The sequence below is a fragment of the Desmodus rotundus genome, chromosome 6, assembly GCF_022682495.2.
Source record: "Desmodus rotundus isolate HL8 chromosome 6, HLdesRot8A.1, whole genome shotgun sequence".
NCBI lineage: Eukaryota > Metazoa > Chordata > Mammalia > Chiroptera > Phyllostomidae > Desmodus > Desmodus rotundus.
Window position 1 is genome coordinate 74,886,805 of NC_071392.1, and position 15,406 is coordinate 74,902,210.

The window sequence follows — 15,406 nt, forward strand, 5'->3', positions numbered from 1 at the left end:
ATAAAAAGCAGCTTTTATAAGCAAAGAAAAAAAGACGTTCACCTTTTGGTAAACTCCAAAAAAAAGAAATGTAAGTTTCATAATATTTGGTTAGTATTCCCTCACATATGGGAACAACATTACATTTCCTAGAGCTACTGGGGCCCTGCTCTTTTGTCCCCTATTACAATGAATGCCAGCCCTGGCCGGTGTGGCTCAGCTGGTTGGGCACTGTCCTGCAAACCGAAAGGTCCCGGTTTGATTCCCAGTCAGGGCACTTGCCTAGGTTGAGAGTTCAGTTCCTGGCCAGGGCACATACAAAAGGCAACCAATCAATGCTTCTCTCCCTCTCTTTCTCCCTCCCTTCCCCTCTCTCTAAACCCTCTCTTCCTTCTTTTTCTAAAAGCAGTAAAAAAATGTCCTCGGGTGGGAGTTTAAAAAAAAAAGAATGAATGGCATCAGACTAACTGAAGGAATGCATCAGCAGGCCAACCCAAGGGTCACTGTCTGGTGAGGTCTTTCCTGCCACCTCTGGGCAGTCCGAGTGCCCCGCCCCGCCAGTCTTTCACTCACATTTCCGTTATAGCACCGGTCACGTGGCATCTTCCCCAAAAGACTGGACACCGCAGGAATAAGAGCCATGTTTCTTGGCTGTTTCTATATCCCTGGCACCTACCATAATGCCTGGCATTAATAAATACTCATATAAAGAAACAAGCAATAAAGAAATATGGGGAGGGGAATGTTTCTAATAGGCAGATTAGCCTATTTGTCTAATATGAAAAAAATGAGTACCTCTGAGTGGGTAAGAAGTTTATCCTTGCAATTTCCAGAGTCAGCACTGGGTTCAGTCTTAACACTTCCCTAAAAGCCTGCAGATAACATTTAGCTCTTCCAGGCAGTGCAAGGGCATGCAGACAGGGATACACTGCACGAGGGGGCTGAGGCTGTGTGAGGGAACAGGCAGAAAAAGTGCCAGAAAAATGTAGTAGGAGCTGGGGAAAGACATGCGTTAAGAAATATGAAAACTATGTTTATTAAGATCATTACCTCAACTATGATTAACAGACCAAAATAGAGACTGTGGAGAATGGAGTCAACTGCAGACCACATTCTGAAAATACCAGCCAATGCACCGTGCATTCAAAAAAGGACAAAAGACATCGCAGTAAAGCAATACCCTACCATACCTGGGACATTCTATGCAACTCTAGTTGCCCATTTTTAGAAAAACATACTGGAAATGGAGAAAGTCCAAGAAGAATAATTGAATATCAGAGCTAAAAGCACCTTAAGTGATTACGCTAGTTAAACCCACTAATTTTACAGATAAGAAACTGAAGCCCCCAGTGGTGAAATTATTTGCCAACAGTCACCCAGCTGGCCTATGGCTTAGCTGGGATTAGATCACTAATCTCCAGGAAGCGGCTCCATTTCTTCCCATCACACCACCTAATGTACGTCTTTCTCAGCCAAGTAAAACCCAGAAAATGCTCAGGTCTCGTCAGTTTGGAAAATAAGAAGATTTACAATGTAGGTTATTAATCCATGAATAAGCTCCACAGAGCCCACAAACCCTCAGAAGTGGCATTTTTCTGAGGAGAGAGTTCACAGCTTTTGGTAGATCGCAAAGGAATCAAGAATCAAAATGAATTCAGAATCCACTGCTTCAGGGGAACAACTGCCACTGATGAAATCAAAGATTATGAATGGGGTGAAAAGATGTCACCTAACAACACCACACTGAAATAAGGAGTGGTCAACCCTGGAAGCTCAAAAGAAGTAGCTTTAGGGAAAAAAATCTAAGGCGGCACTCCTGTTACATAGTTTTCTTTCTGACTGTTACCACTGCAAGGAAGTTTCTATCAGCTTCCATCTCCACCAAATGCAACTAAAAAAGATCCCAGTAATGTCAAGCAACGTGGAATGATTAATACCCATGAGATGTTATCGCAGGTGAAATTTAAAGAACAACACATGGAATTCACTACCCTAAAGTAAACAAGCAAGGGCCTTAACAAACTAGAAAAATTATGGCTGGCAGCCCCATGAAAGATGCTGAATTTGACATCGTGGATGACAACCTCAGAACGTCCTTGGTGCTTCCAAGGACCACAGACCCCTGGGCTGAATGTGGACCCCTCAAGGGCACGCACGAGGCTCTCATGTAACCGCACCAGTGCCATGGCAGTGGCCTCAACTCTTAGGGCCTGACCCGCTGACAGCAAATACCTTTGGAATGCTCTGTGTCTGGATGCAGGACAATGCGGACATATTTCAGGTCTCCGAATTGCTGGAGGAGCTCGCCAAGGTCTTCTTCCTCTGAGTCAAAGGACAGGTTTCTACAGAAGACAATTAGGTCACGAGAAAGGTCAACTACAAGTGTGAGATCCCGTGTTCTGGCCACAGCCTGAGTGAGTCAGACACCAACCAGAGTGGTTCACTTGCTCATGACCACACTCCCTTGTCAGGAACAGCACCCAAAGGGGTGACCGCCAGTGGCCACGCCTCTAATACAGGGCTCTCGCCCTTGACCTTCCTAGGTCAGATTCTCTATCCCAGGAGTTAAAACTTGAACAGACGTATATACAAAGACCAGAAGTTGAAGATGTCGATTCACTTCACACAGCAGGGCTCCACCCAAGGGAAACCTCCAGGGAGCTGAGAACGTTCTGTACCTTGCTCTGGGTAGTGGCAACACGGGTATATGGATACATCCGTACATAAACATGCATATATAACTGTAAATATATGCTCATGTATATAAACATGAACAATTTTGCTGACGTGTACGCTCAGATTAATGCACTTTATAAAATTTGTAATACCTTAAGAAGTTAAAAAAATGGTGGGGTGTCCTCAGGGAAAAGACCCACAGCACAGCCTCCTGCAGTGGAGGTCCCGGAAGTCCACGGTCTCATCCCCTTCTTGGGGTTTGCTATTTGACAATTCTGATTCTGTGAGCCAACCCGACATTTATCCAACAAACAGGCTTTTTCACTTAAATTGGCCCACATTCATTTCCCTTGCTACAAAAATTAGTTTCCCTCATTACAAACAAAGTCAAATGTGTCTCGCATTTGACAGGCCATTTTCTCCTCTGTGTTGCTATTAAATCCAGGTTTCAGTTAAAATTTTACAGAAGTCAGAAAATCCTTCAAACGAAGAGATTAGAAAGCACAAATCGGCTGTTACAAAACAGTCACGGGGATGTGAAGTACAGCACAGGGAATATAGTCAATAACACTGTAATAACTGTGTGCAGTGCCGGGGGGACCAGACTTATCGGGCAGACCACTTCGTAATTATAACCGTCTAACCACTACGTTGTACACCGGAAACTAATGTGAAACAATATTGAATGTCAACTGTAACTGAAATTGTTTTTTAAACAATTAAGAATTTTTAAAAAATAAAATAAAATCCTTCAAAATGACTCAAAAACAAACATGGTAAAGTTTACTGGCTAAGGCAAAAAAAGAAAATTACATATTTTCTCCATGGGATTTAAAAAATGTTGGAAGGAGATTCTGTTCTACTAAATTTCAACACGCTGTAGAGTCTGCATTTCCCCAGCTATGCAGAGCCTTCCAGGGGTAAGAAAAAGTCCCAAATAAGTGTCTACAATTTTACTTCTCTTAAACTCAGTTAACATCCCCATAAACGATTCTGTCTTATGGAGTAACTGAGATTAAAAAAATACATGTTCTGCAACAAGACACATCCCAGCTACACGACTTCCTCTGATTCGCCTGACCACGTGCACAGTTTCCTTTCTTCCATCCCTTTACCTTCCGAAGTTCTTTGTTCATTTACTAGATGTACACAGAACAGTCTCCTTGGTAGTGAGGTCACAGGCTGCTAAGCGTGATGTTTCTTCCTTCCTGTTAGAATCCCCTATGAGTACCAAATTATTTACATGGCAATTGCATATAACACAGTAAAAAGAAATTGTGCAGACACACTGGAAGGAAGAAAGTGGGCTACGGCACAGCATGCACAGGCTGAACTCATCTTGTAAATGTGACGATGTGGGCATGTGTGGGGGTGTTCTCTGAGTAGTGATTACAATTAATTTTGTGTGTGTCTTTTTGCACATTTATTTCCTAAATATCCTACATGAAACATAAATAATTTGTACAATAAGAACAATCTTAAAAGATTGTACAAGAGGATAAAATACACGTCTCTAAAATAAGATTCAAATGGTCCTGCACATTGGTACTTTAGAAAGAACAAGAAGGCACATTGGAGGCACGCTGAAGAGATCCCGACTTCCTGAAAATGCCAATCCATCGCAGCCGGTGGACGAAATAGCAACGGCAACAATAGCAATGAAATAGCAATGAAATAAAATGCAGCTCCGCCCGACTCCCTCCCTCAGTTTCCCTAGAAACAGATGGGATGCCTTACTTTATTCTGGACACCACTTTAGAAGGTAAGTCAGGCATGAAAAGAGAAATTGTTTGGGACAAGTGGTGTCACCCTCCCCAAGACTCCCCTTAAAACAAAGGCCCGCAAGCAGAATGTTTCTCATGGCTGCAGAAGTGATTTGTTACAAATGATGCCACCCCAACTACAGAGAATGAAATCTAAATGGGACAAGAAATGATGACCCTGCTATTTACCTTTTGTCCATATTTCTGATTCCCCTACATTTCTCACTGTTTGCCATGTTCCCAGAGCCAGATGTGCTAATGGTCTTAGAGGCATCTAACTTTCTGGCCTAGCTTATAAAACTAGTGCAAGGGGGAAAAAAAAAAAAGAAGAAGAAGAAGATGGGAGGGAGGGAGGAAAGAAAGAGAAACCTATGATGGTGGCACAAATAGAGCAGTTCTTGGAGTAAAAAGGCATACCTTATAAAAACAGTTTTCCCTTCATTCACATCAGAGGGTAACTTCCTCTTCTTTTTCTTTGAGACTTGTACACCTACAGTAAAAAGAACAACAAACTTAAACTTACTAGTGTAAGCCATACAACAAAGGGCTAACTTCTTAAGTATATAAAGATCTTGCATAAATCAATTAAAATCCAATTAAAAATGAACAAAGGATATGCAAATACAGGAAAAGCAGCTCTAACTCACTCAAAATTAAAGAACACAAGAGTCTACAGCCATACTAACCTGAATGCACCTGATCTCATCTACAGAACACAAGAAATGAGATACTATTTTTCCCCAACAGATTGGCTAAAACCAAAAAGATAAATGAAATCCAATGTAGTAAGGGTGTGGGGAAAAAAGATCCCATATACTGCTGTGAAAATGCAGATTTTTTAGAAATATAAAACATGTAGCCCTGACTGGTGAGGTTCAGTGGCTGGATGTTGTCCCACTAACTAAAAGGTCACCAGTTCGACTCCTAGTCGGGGCACATGCCTGGGTTGTGGGCCAGGTCCCAGGCTGGGGGTGTGTAAGAGGCAACCGATCAATGCTTCCCTTGCACATCGATGTTTCTCTCCTTCCCTCCCCACTCTCTAAAACAAAAAGAAAAAAACTTTAAAATATATATATAGCCCTGGCTGGTGTGGTTCAGTGGTGTGAGTGCCAGCCTGCAAACCAAAGGGTTGCTGGTCTGGTTCCCAGTCGGGGCACATGCCTGGGTTGCAGGCTGGGTCCCCAGTAGGGGGCATGTGAGAGGCAACCACACATTGATGTTTCTCTGCTTCTCTTTCTCCTTCCCTTCCCCTCTCTCTAAAAATAAATAAATAAATTAAAAAAAAATAATATATATTTTATATATACATATATATATATATATATATTAAAAAAGCATAGGACAGCCCTGGCCGGTGTGGCTCAGTTGGCTGGAGCATCGTCCTGTAGACTGAGAGGTTGAGGGTATATCCCGACTCAGGACACATACGAAAGGCAACTAATCGCTGTTTATCTCTCATATTGATGTTTTTCTCTCTCTCCGTCTCTCTCCCCCGCCCCCTTCTGGCCCTCTCTCTAAAGCAATGAAAAATGTCCTTGGGTGAGGATTAAAAAAAAATATAGGACACTTGAGAAGGAAAATAATAACATAAATTCATAAACATAATATAACTATATGGTGTGTGTATGTTTACCCTTAAAGGTATTAATGGCCTTTAGATACAACAGAAACATATAGCAATGGTCATCTCTGGGGAGGGGCCCTAAGTGGCTGGGGATCTAGCCATAAGGGAGACTCACTATTTGTTTTTAAGAAAAGACATACATGCTTAAATACACGCAGAAACTTTCTGGAAAGACACAAAAGAAACAACAGTAGTGACTTTGGGGGACCTTGGGAGATTAGTGAGGAACTTTTACTTTCTATATTATACTCTTCTATGGTGCATTTTTTATTAACGTTCTCTCATTATTATGTACTATTCCTGTAAGTTTTTCAAGGGAAAGAACAATAACAGACAGCTGAATCTGGCTGTAGAATGCACAGTCTCACAGTCCCTTCAGTATAAAAGTGTCTTTGATTCTAAGGTATCTAGCACTCTCTCCTCATGGAAAAAGCTTATTTCTTCAGATTTCTTATATGGGCCGACCAACACGCCAGATTTACAGAAAAGGAGCAGAAAGGAGAGACCTGGTAAAGTAAATAAAAACCTCCGTCTAGACACACTAAAGGACCAGCCATCGGCCACTCCTCATTCTGTAATGACCTTGCTCCCTCAATAAATGCGTTAAGTTTACTCAACGTTCTTGATAAACGTAGCAAGCAATAGGTTTGCCCCAAGAGGTCCTTTATCCCCATCTCAGCTCAAAAGAATTGTTTAAAATCCACCTTCATCTTAGATGCAATATCCCGTTTATCCAGTGCTCAATATCCAAGTTGAATATCCAATAATATTGAATATTGGATATTCAACTTGGATATTGAAGACAGAGAGGCAGTGCCTCAGCATAAGCTACATTTTAAATTCCCTAGGAATCTTGACCCTCAAACTGCACTCCAAACTCATTTTAAAAACAAAACAAAACACTCTTTAGAAAGAATACAAAGTTTTTGTCTTTGGCATTCCACTTGACAGAACACCTCAGGGTGCTGCGGTGCTGCGGATTCCGCAGTGTTAACTCAAAGAGCGCAGGCAAACCTCCATCCTCCTGCCCTTCAGTGTCCGTATCGCTCTGAGCCAGCTCCTCTCCGCTAGCACCACCTTCCAGGTCGCTGTCCTCATCGGACTGGTCCTCCTCACTGCTTTCTGCGGGCGCTGCTCTCTTGGCGGCTCTGCAATGGCACGTTCAGAGCTGAGGACCTGGAGGACAGAAGGGGCTATCCCACTTCCCGACACAGGGCAATTTTGCAACGATGGGGGCAGGAGAAGGCATTTTTCCCCTTGGAGACAGTCCTGAATCTTCCTCTGTTGTCTCAGAACAAGCCGAGTTGCTTACCTCTTCTGAATTTGCACAGGCTTGGCCACCTTTGATTCTTTATTCTTCTCCTCCTCTTCATCACCATCATCATCATCCTCCTCCTCATCATCATCCTCTTCTTCTTCCATATGACCATCATCATCACCATCCTCTTCTCCCCTACCCTCTTCTTCCCTGCCATTCTCTTTACCTAATTTCTGATGTTTAGGTTCAGGTCTATTCTCCTCACCTGCACAGGGAGGTAAAGAAAGTTAGGAATTAACTCAGTATGTAAAATAAGGTTATTTTAACAACAGTAACTAATACCATCAAATTCCTAGTTTCTTTAGTTTTATATGAATCTCATGTATTTTTCTTACTGTATAGAATAAAAGAAAATATGAAGAAAGAAAAAAAAAAACAGTAACAAAAGCCCCGCATCACTGAGATTCCTTTGGAGTCTGTCCCATTCGTTCATCAAAGGCCTGAAGGTGACCTGGCTCAGAACGAGAGAAGTAGCAACTGAGTCTCCACACACAGCCTACTGTCCCACATGACAGCCAGCACAATGCACACTCTGGAGCCCAGCCATGAACTTTAATCTCGGCGAGTTCTGTTCTCTGAGCCCCTGGTATCCTAAAGCCAACTGTTTGCTAAATAAAATGCAAGCTTTAAGTTTCCCTATTCTTAACGTTCCATTGTTCCTTATTATGAAAGGCTGAGAAAGGAGAGCAACTAGGGGGAACAGTGAACTCAGACGACTCCTCACTCACGTCCACACTCAGGAGTGGGCTTACACTATGGTTTGGGACCAGACACCAATGGGACTATATGAAATGACAAAGAGCTCAGGGTTTCTGAGCCAGTAGGAATTCAAAGTTTTTCTTACTCCTCAGTCTCATTTTGGGGGGGGGGGGGGGGTATTCTTATGCTTTTGGTACCTCCAGCCCAATATTGTCACTGATAGGGAGGTTCACTTACACTTTTAGAGTCTTTTCTGAACTCACCCCAAAACATACAACCCCTCCTACCCAGCACCCCATCTTACCTGGGGCAGAGGCAGACTGTGTATTTTTATATTTATCTTTTGCCACGGCCCAATCCACAGCTATCGTCCGCCCTGTTAGACAGAAAAGTAACATCTTTTCAACATTTCTATTTTCTGTAAATGACTTCTTATTCATCAAAGAGACAGTAAAGAACAAAAGGAAAAAATTATCCTGCCAATTCAGAAGATGGTGGTCCTAAAACAGAACTGTGAGTCCTGGCTGGTGTGACTCAGTGGACTGAGTGCTGGCCTACAAACCAAAAGGTCACTGGTTCGATTCCCAGTCAGGGCACATGCCTGGGTTGTGGACCAGGTCCCCAGATGGGGGCGTGTGAGAGGCAACGGATGGATATATCTCTCACACATTGATGTTTCTCTCCCTGTCATCCTCCCTCCCTCCCCTTCCCTCTCTCTAAAAATAAATAAAAATTTTAAAAAATTAAACTGCAAGTAGCTGTCTATTCTTTTTAAATCTTAACCTTTTTATCAATGAACAGAAACTTTGCCTTTCTACACAGCCATCACACCTGGGATAAGATAGAATTTTGAAAAATAATTAGAACAATGCTTCCAGTTAGATCAACAAGTTTCCAGTTAGACTAGCAAGAGGCAAAACAGGCACACTAAAATAATTGCACCACTCTCAGAGGTTAGACCGTCTCTGTGCCAGCCCCTTCTTTAGTACCTGGTAAATCAATACCCACAGTAGCCTCATTGTCAGTTTAACTGCCCGCGGATGCTGAATGATGCTTAAAACCCTGCAAACCCCACATGCCCTAGACAGCACCCACATCTATCAGTGATTATTTCTGGGATAATTTTTCATTAGGGATTTAAAAGAACACTCATCACCAAATAAAGAGAGAATGATGACATGAGCTGTTTTGAGTTTAACCCTAGATCAAGTATTAGGAATATTTCACCAAAATAGCTTCTATATTAGCAGTGAGACCCTAAACAATGCAAATGCCTTTTGAAAATGCAGAAAGTGGGTTACTGTGCTAATTCACCCAAACACCAGAAATACCTCGGTCAATGGTATGGGCATAGAAAACTTACCCTTTATCTCTTTCATGTTCATACTTTTGAGAGCTTTTCCTGCTTCTAGGAGGTTTTTGAACTGAACAAAAGCAAAACCACGCATCTTTCCATCTGTGTGCAAATGTGCAAAGATGTTAGAAGCAGCAGGTGGGGAGCCAACAGACCTAAGAAGGAAATTACAGCAACCCAGGGCAGCAAGATGGCCCAAATCCTGCCAACCAGCCAGCCTCCAAGCCAAAGCCTATGTCCCCCTGCTGAGTGTACGCTGTCTTGGGCTCAAGAGAGCAGTGCAGAAAGAGAGCAGTGCACTTTCTCAAACTGTAACTTGTCTTCTAAAACTAGTTCTGATCTAACTAAAAATACCATTGGGGAAACCTAAACTAAAAATACCTAACTAAAAATGCCACCAGCACTATTACATGAGTTTTTATTACTTGTCAGGCACTGTGCCTAGTACTTTATATATATACGTCATCTGGGGCTCACGTTTCTAGCTCTTTGCTTTTAAATTTTTTATTGTTGACACTACTACAGATGTCCCCCATTCTCCCCTCCCTTTGCCCACCTTCAGCCAACTATGGTTCTAGTTCTAGGTGCTTAGTTCAAGGGTGGTATGGGGGAAAAAACACTATGTTAAATAATATTAATCTAACCCACACCAAATGAAGGTCTGCTAGTACCTGGCTTCCTAGGGATGTTAACTTCTAGGACAGCTCCATACTGAGCAAATATTGTCTTCAAGTCATCTTCTGAACACTGAGGCCAAAAGTAAAGAAAGAAAAAGAAATTATCCCAGCAAATAAACATGAAACACTAATTACTAAGTTAGTTTGTTAATAACAACCTGAATATTCTTACTCCTTTTTTAACTTTTGAAACTAGGACAAACATTTCCAAATAGAAGACATCTTCCTTTGTAGCTACGAAGCAAGGACAGATATCAGGGAGCTTTTCTTCCCATCCTTTCTCAAGAAGGCATGCTCTCTTACTGTCTCAATACGTTCTTCTGTACACAGGCCCATTTTCTGCATTCAGCAAGACTCAGCTTCATTCCCAAAACGCATTCCGTCCAATCCACCACCCTCGCGAGGAGTTCCACCCTCTGAGAACAGGCTCTGAGAACAGGCAGCGTTACTCTTCTCTGTCACTCACCTTAAAGCTCAGATTCCGAATAATCAATCTGGCTTTCTTATCTGCCACTTTGGCTTTTTTAGGCTTCTGCTCCTTCTTTGGGGACTCTGAATTTTCTAGAAAAACAAGAGAGAATGGACTGAGGCTGTGCTCCAAAACCACCCACCTCTAGGCCCAGAACATCACAGGAAAAAAGCTACCAGCAACAGATGGCATTTACCACAGGGTTCAGTACGGCAACCCCCAGGACCACCAGATTTTCCAGACTTACACGTAAATAAAAGACTAAAATGAGTAACAAAATAGATGATTTTGGATATCAAAAGCAAATTCAGGAAGCTTTAAATGTAGATGCTCCCTCCACCTCCACCGCACACCTTTCCACCTCCTCCTCACCCAGGGAGAAAACCCCCTCTGTTTACTGGAAACTCACCCTTTCCTCCCTTGTCCTTGGACTTGTTCCTCAGCTTTTTCTTGGCAACGCTCACGTTGATCTTGCTGCCCTCAAAGGTGGTAACCTCCTTGAGGGCTCTCTGAACGTCTTCCGGCATAGAAAACGTGACGTAGCCAAAGCCTCGACATGCCTTACTCCCTGAGCAGTAAGGGGGTTGGGGGGGAGAGAATCGTCAGCCAAGAGCCCTACCCAGGTCCATTCTCAAAGCCCTCAAGTAGCAGATACACTGCCCGGCATCAGTATGCCAAAATCCTCAGGAGGGAGAGAAACAGGCTGACATCAGTGGCCCCTTGGCCACTTTGCTCAGAACTTGTTAAGCTTCCTCTTCTAATCTGGTGTCTTCACTGATGACTCCTCCTCGTCCGCCTTCCCTGACAATCTCAAGATTATGGAGATCCATGATGAAAATTACGCCCTGAAGAAGAACTCAACATCAAGTATAAGGGACCATCATGAGAGAGGGTAGGAACAGTAAGTTTGGTGGCTTTGAAAATGACACGTAATGATGCAGCTCTTCCTTGCAACAGATTGGCAATGATGGTGGAGTGAGGCCCTGACAAAAGAACCTCAAACAATAAACAGTGCTTTGGGAGCCTGTAGATACCATTACTACCAACCCTTAGTGACCAATATCAAATTCAACCTTTCCAAAGCAGCTATAAATCTCTTATCTCACCTTATCTTCAGAACACACCAAGGTAAGGGAAGGAAATACTATGATCCCTTCTTTCCAAATGAATAATTTGACATAGAAGACAGTGAATTGGTGAATGTCCCCCAGGGTATTAGCATCTGAATTAATTCCTCATTACCAGCCTCATGCTCTTTCCATGGGACTCCACCAATATAATTGCCACAAGGAAGAATATTAGGACCAAGCAAATGAATAGTTGCAAAATGAAAACTGTAACCTACCTTTGCCTTTTCTGGTATGTTTTTAATTTAACATTTTTGGGTAGTAAAATTTTAAGTAATTTACTGTATCAAAAAGGAAAAAGATGGACCAAGTAGTCTGTTTACTACTCAAAGAAGAAACACAGCTCACATGTCCTGCTTCTTTTTCAACTACACTTGAACCTGCTTCAGTTACAAGCCCTGAGACACAAGACACTGGCTCACCTAACCCTAAAGTTGACACTTGGAACTAGGAAAGTATACTGTGATCTGGAAACCGGTTTCTTTTCTCTGGGAACAATTTCTCACAAAAGCCTGCCCTCTCACCTCTCACAAAATAAGACCGAGAAAAATCAGGGCCCTTTCTGATCAGTGCGACCAAAACAAAGCAGCCGAAACACAAAGGGGTCTGGCGCCAAAACCAAAACCTGCACTCACAATAAATGCCTGACGTTGTGTATGTCTGCGCAAAGCACCCACACATTTACTTGCATCCTCACCACAATTCTGTGAAATTGTTCCCATCTTAAAGAGGTTGAGCGGCGTGCCCAAGTCACCAATACAGAGTAAGACTTCATCCCACACCCTCCCTCCCAGCCCACTAGGTGCAGCGCTCTTTCCAGTGCATTCAGTCTGTCTGGACAGAAAAGTATGGTTTCTTTCTTTTTTTTTTTTTTTTTTTAATTTTTATGAGTTTATTTGAGCCAAACTAAGGACAACAGCCAGGGTAAGAGTTTCTTTAAAGATCCAGACCACATACACAAGGTAGGAAAGGCAAGGTTACACATAGCCTATATTCTGAGGACCCAAAGAAGAACTCCCACGCAGCAGCCTGTTCTTTCCTGAAACACAATTCTCCTGTTGTAGTGATTCTTAAATTGTTTTGACAGCCCACTCTAATGAACGTAACTCATGGTGGAACCCAGGCCACATATATATTCTTTACATAAAACCAAAAAAAATTTTATGAGTACTTATGCTTTACCATATATGGGTATATCCCTACTTCATTTAAAAATTCCTTTCAAGACTCACTAATGGGTAATCTGCAATTTAAGAAAAATTGCTATATTGCACTCTCATTCTCTCATTCAGCCATATCTACACCTAAAATGACAAAGGACCAGGAAGGTGCTATGGCTCACACAGCAATCACAGCCATGTCAACAATCCTACCCTAACTTCTGTTACTAACAAGATAGACGCTAAGGATGGACTGATGGTTGGCACACTGTTAGTCTGCCTACTCACATCCTCAGACACCATGGGGGGGGGGACACAGGATGCCAGGGCCCACTGGCTGTTCTGCTGAAAGGCAAAGGCCACCTAGAGAGACAGCCTGGTGACTTAGAAGGGAACTAAATGTAGGCATGTTCTGGGTAACATCAGGTGCCTATCTCAAGTATCAGGTGCCTTGAAGTCTAGGTAAGAGGAAGGAATGCTTCTACAATTAAAACCCTTACAATTCATCCTCACTCTAATACATGCCACCCCTCCCTCAGTGATGTGATGAGCATCAAACAGAATGTGAAGCGTACAGCAGTATCCCGCAAATCGGTAAATATCTCCCAGTGGCCCAGGAACCTGGGACTCACACTTGACTCTGACTCCTTTTTTTCTCCTACCCCACATCTGACCCATCAGCAAATCCTGTTTTAACTTCAAAATACCCATATTCCAATCACTTTTTTACCACCCTTTGCTACTATCCTGGTTCAACACCATCATCTCTCACCTGGATTATTTATTGCAAGAGGTCTCCCTGTTTCTGTCCTATTTTCCACAGCCCACTCTCAACACAACAGCCTGACAGCATGTTTCAAAATGAAAGCCAGATTGCACTTACCACTCCCTGCTCAAAACCAGTAGTTTCCCATTCCTCAGAGTAAAAGCCAAAGTCCTCGCAACGGCCTATAAGGTCCTGCATGATCTGATACCCAGATTTATCTCCTATTTCTCTTCCTTTCACTCACTTCACTTCCATCACCCAGTATCCTTGAGCTATCTTTTTTAAAGATTTTATTTATTTTTTGAGAGAGAGGAAGGGAGAAAGATGGAGAGAAATATCAATGTGTGGTTCCCTCCCACCCATCCCCTATGGGGGCCTGGCCCACAGTCCAGGCATGGGCCCCGACTGGAAATTGAACCAGCAACCCTTTGGTTCACAGGCGGGCGCTCAATCCACTGAGCCACACCAGCCAAGGGAGTATCGTTGAGCTTTAAGTTTCCTCTGCCTAGACTGTTCCTCCCCACTAAAAGGTACATGTTCACCATCTCACCTCTAGGCCTTCCCTGGCTACTCTGTCTGTAACAGATGCTACTCTGCACACCTTATACATACCCCCAACACATATGAGCCCGCACGCGCACACTCCCTATCCTTCTTCCCTGGCTTATTTTCCCCCTTAGTATTTACCACCATTATTACTACAAATTTTGTTTATTTATTGCTTGTCTTCACCGTCTCTAATACATAAATAAGAGCAAGGTGTTTGGTTTTGTGCACTTCTGTATCCCCAGGGCCTTACAACAGTGCCTGGCACATAGTAGGCATTCAATAAATATTTATAAATAACTGAGAAAATGAATAACAACATTAAGAACTCCGGGTCTGGTGATCAAATTCTGGGTCTGCTACTTACTAGCTGTACAAACTTTAAAGCTAAGGTTACCAAATTTCCCTAAGCTCTAGATTCCTCGTCTGTAAAATGGGGTTAAGACTCTCACCTAACAAGAATGCTGAGAAAATTATGAGATGCGTGTGGCACTCAGCACCGTACCTGGCAATCAGCTGACTCTCAGTACATCTTGCCGAGGTTTTACTGCAAAGGCTGCTATTTTCAGTTACCACTAAGATCTCGTATGTGAGCGTGCATCATAAACCGAAAGCGCTTTGACATTCAGAAACAGAAGACCCCTATGGACTCATTTAGGGCAGAGTCAGTTTGTAAAAGAAACTCAATTTCCACACCCTTCTCTTAAGAGCAGGTAAAGAATTCCCGTACGCTGGACTTTGGGAGGGTGTTCTCGCGAGGGCCCCCCTCCATCCCGCTCCCAGAAACCCAGACCTATCCTCCCCCACCCCGCCCCCTACCTTTCTCGGTGACCACGAAGCACTGCTTCACCGGCCCCACCTGACTGAACAGCTCCTCCAGCTGCTCAGTGCGGGCCGAAGGAGGCAGGCGGCCCACAAACAGGGTCAGCCCGGCCATCAAGCCGGGAAACAAGCTCGCGGGGCCGCGAACGCACCGGACAGACGCACGCAAACCCACGAGCTGGATTCAAGACAGGGACCACGCGAAGCAGCCCGGAGGTTCCGGAAGTTGCACTTTACTCAAAAGAGTCCGTAGGAAAACGTGGTGGGAGGGAAAAAACGTTCCGGAATTTAAAAAAAAAAAAAAGTGACACCAGGGGCGGAGCTTCTTGAACCGGGCTCCACCCCTTGTCCAAGTACCGCTCCTCCCACCTCCACTCGCCTCCCGCCAGGGCAGCGCTACGTTTTACCCAGCTTAAAAATCTCATT

The 15,406-nt window shown here is 43.4% G+C and overlaps 1 protein-coding gene across 1 annotated transcript in view; it reads right to left on the reverse strand.

Annotated features, from left to right (window-relative positions):
• RBM28 (RNA binding motif protein 28) overlaps nt 1-15,206 on the reverse strand; it is a 29,996-nt gene extending 14,790 nt beyond the window's left edge. The window contains exons 1-10 of the mRNA XM_024554947.3: nt 14,978-15,206; nt 10,969-11,127; nt 10,557-10,651; nt 10,085-10,160; nt 9,423-9,515; nt 8,364-8,435; nt 7,355-7,565; nt 7,057-7,190; nt 4,836-4,908; nt 2,212-2,321 (exon numbers count right to left, since the gene is read on the reverse strand). Coding sequence (XP_024410715.2) covers nt 2,212-2,321; nt 4,836-4,908; nt 7,057-7,190; nt 7,355-7,565; nt 8,364-8,435; nt 9,423-9,515; nt 10,085-10,160; nt 10,557-10,651; nt 10,969-11,127; nt 14,978-15,095 — 1,141 coding nt within the window. The 5' untranslated portion in view covers nt 15,096-15,206. The remainder of the gene's footprint in view (nt 1-2,211; nt 2,322-4,835; nt 4,909-7,056; nt 7,191-7,354; nt 7,566-8,363; nt 8,436-9,422; nt 9,516-10,084; nt 10,161-10,556; nt 10,652-10,968; nt 11,128-14,977) is intronic.
• Nucleotides 15,207-15,406: the final 200 nt, after the last annotated feature.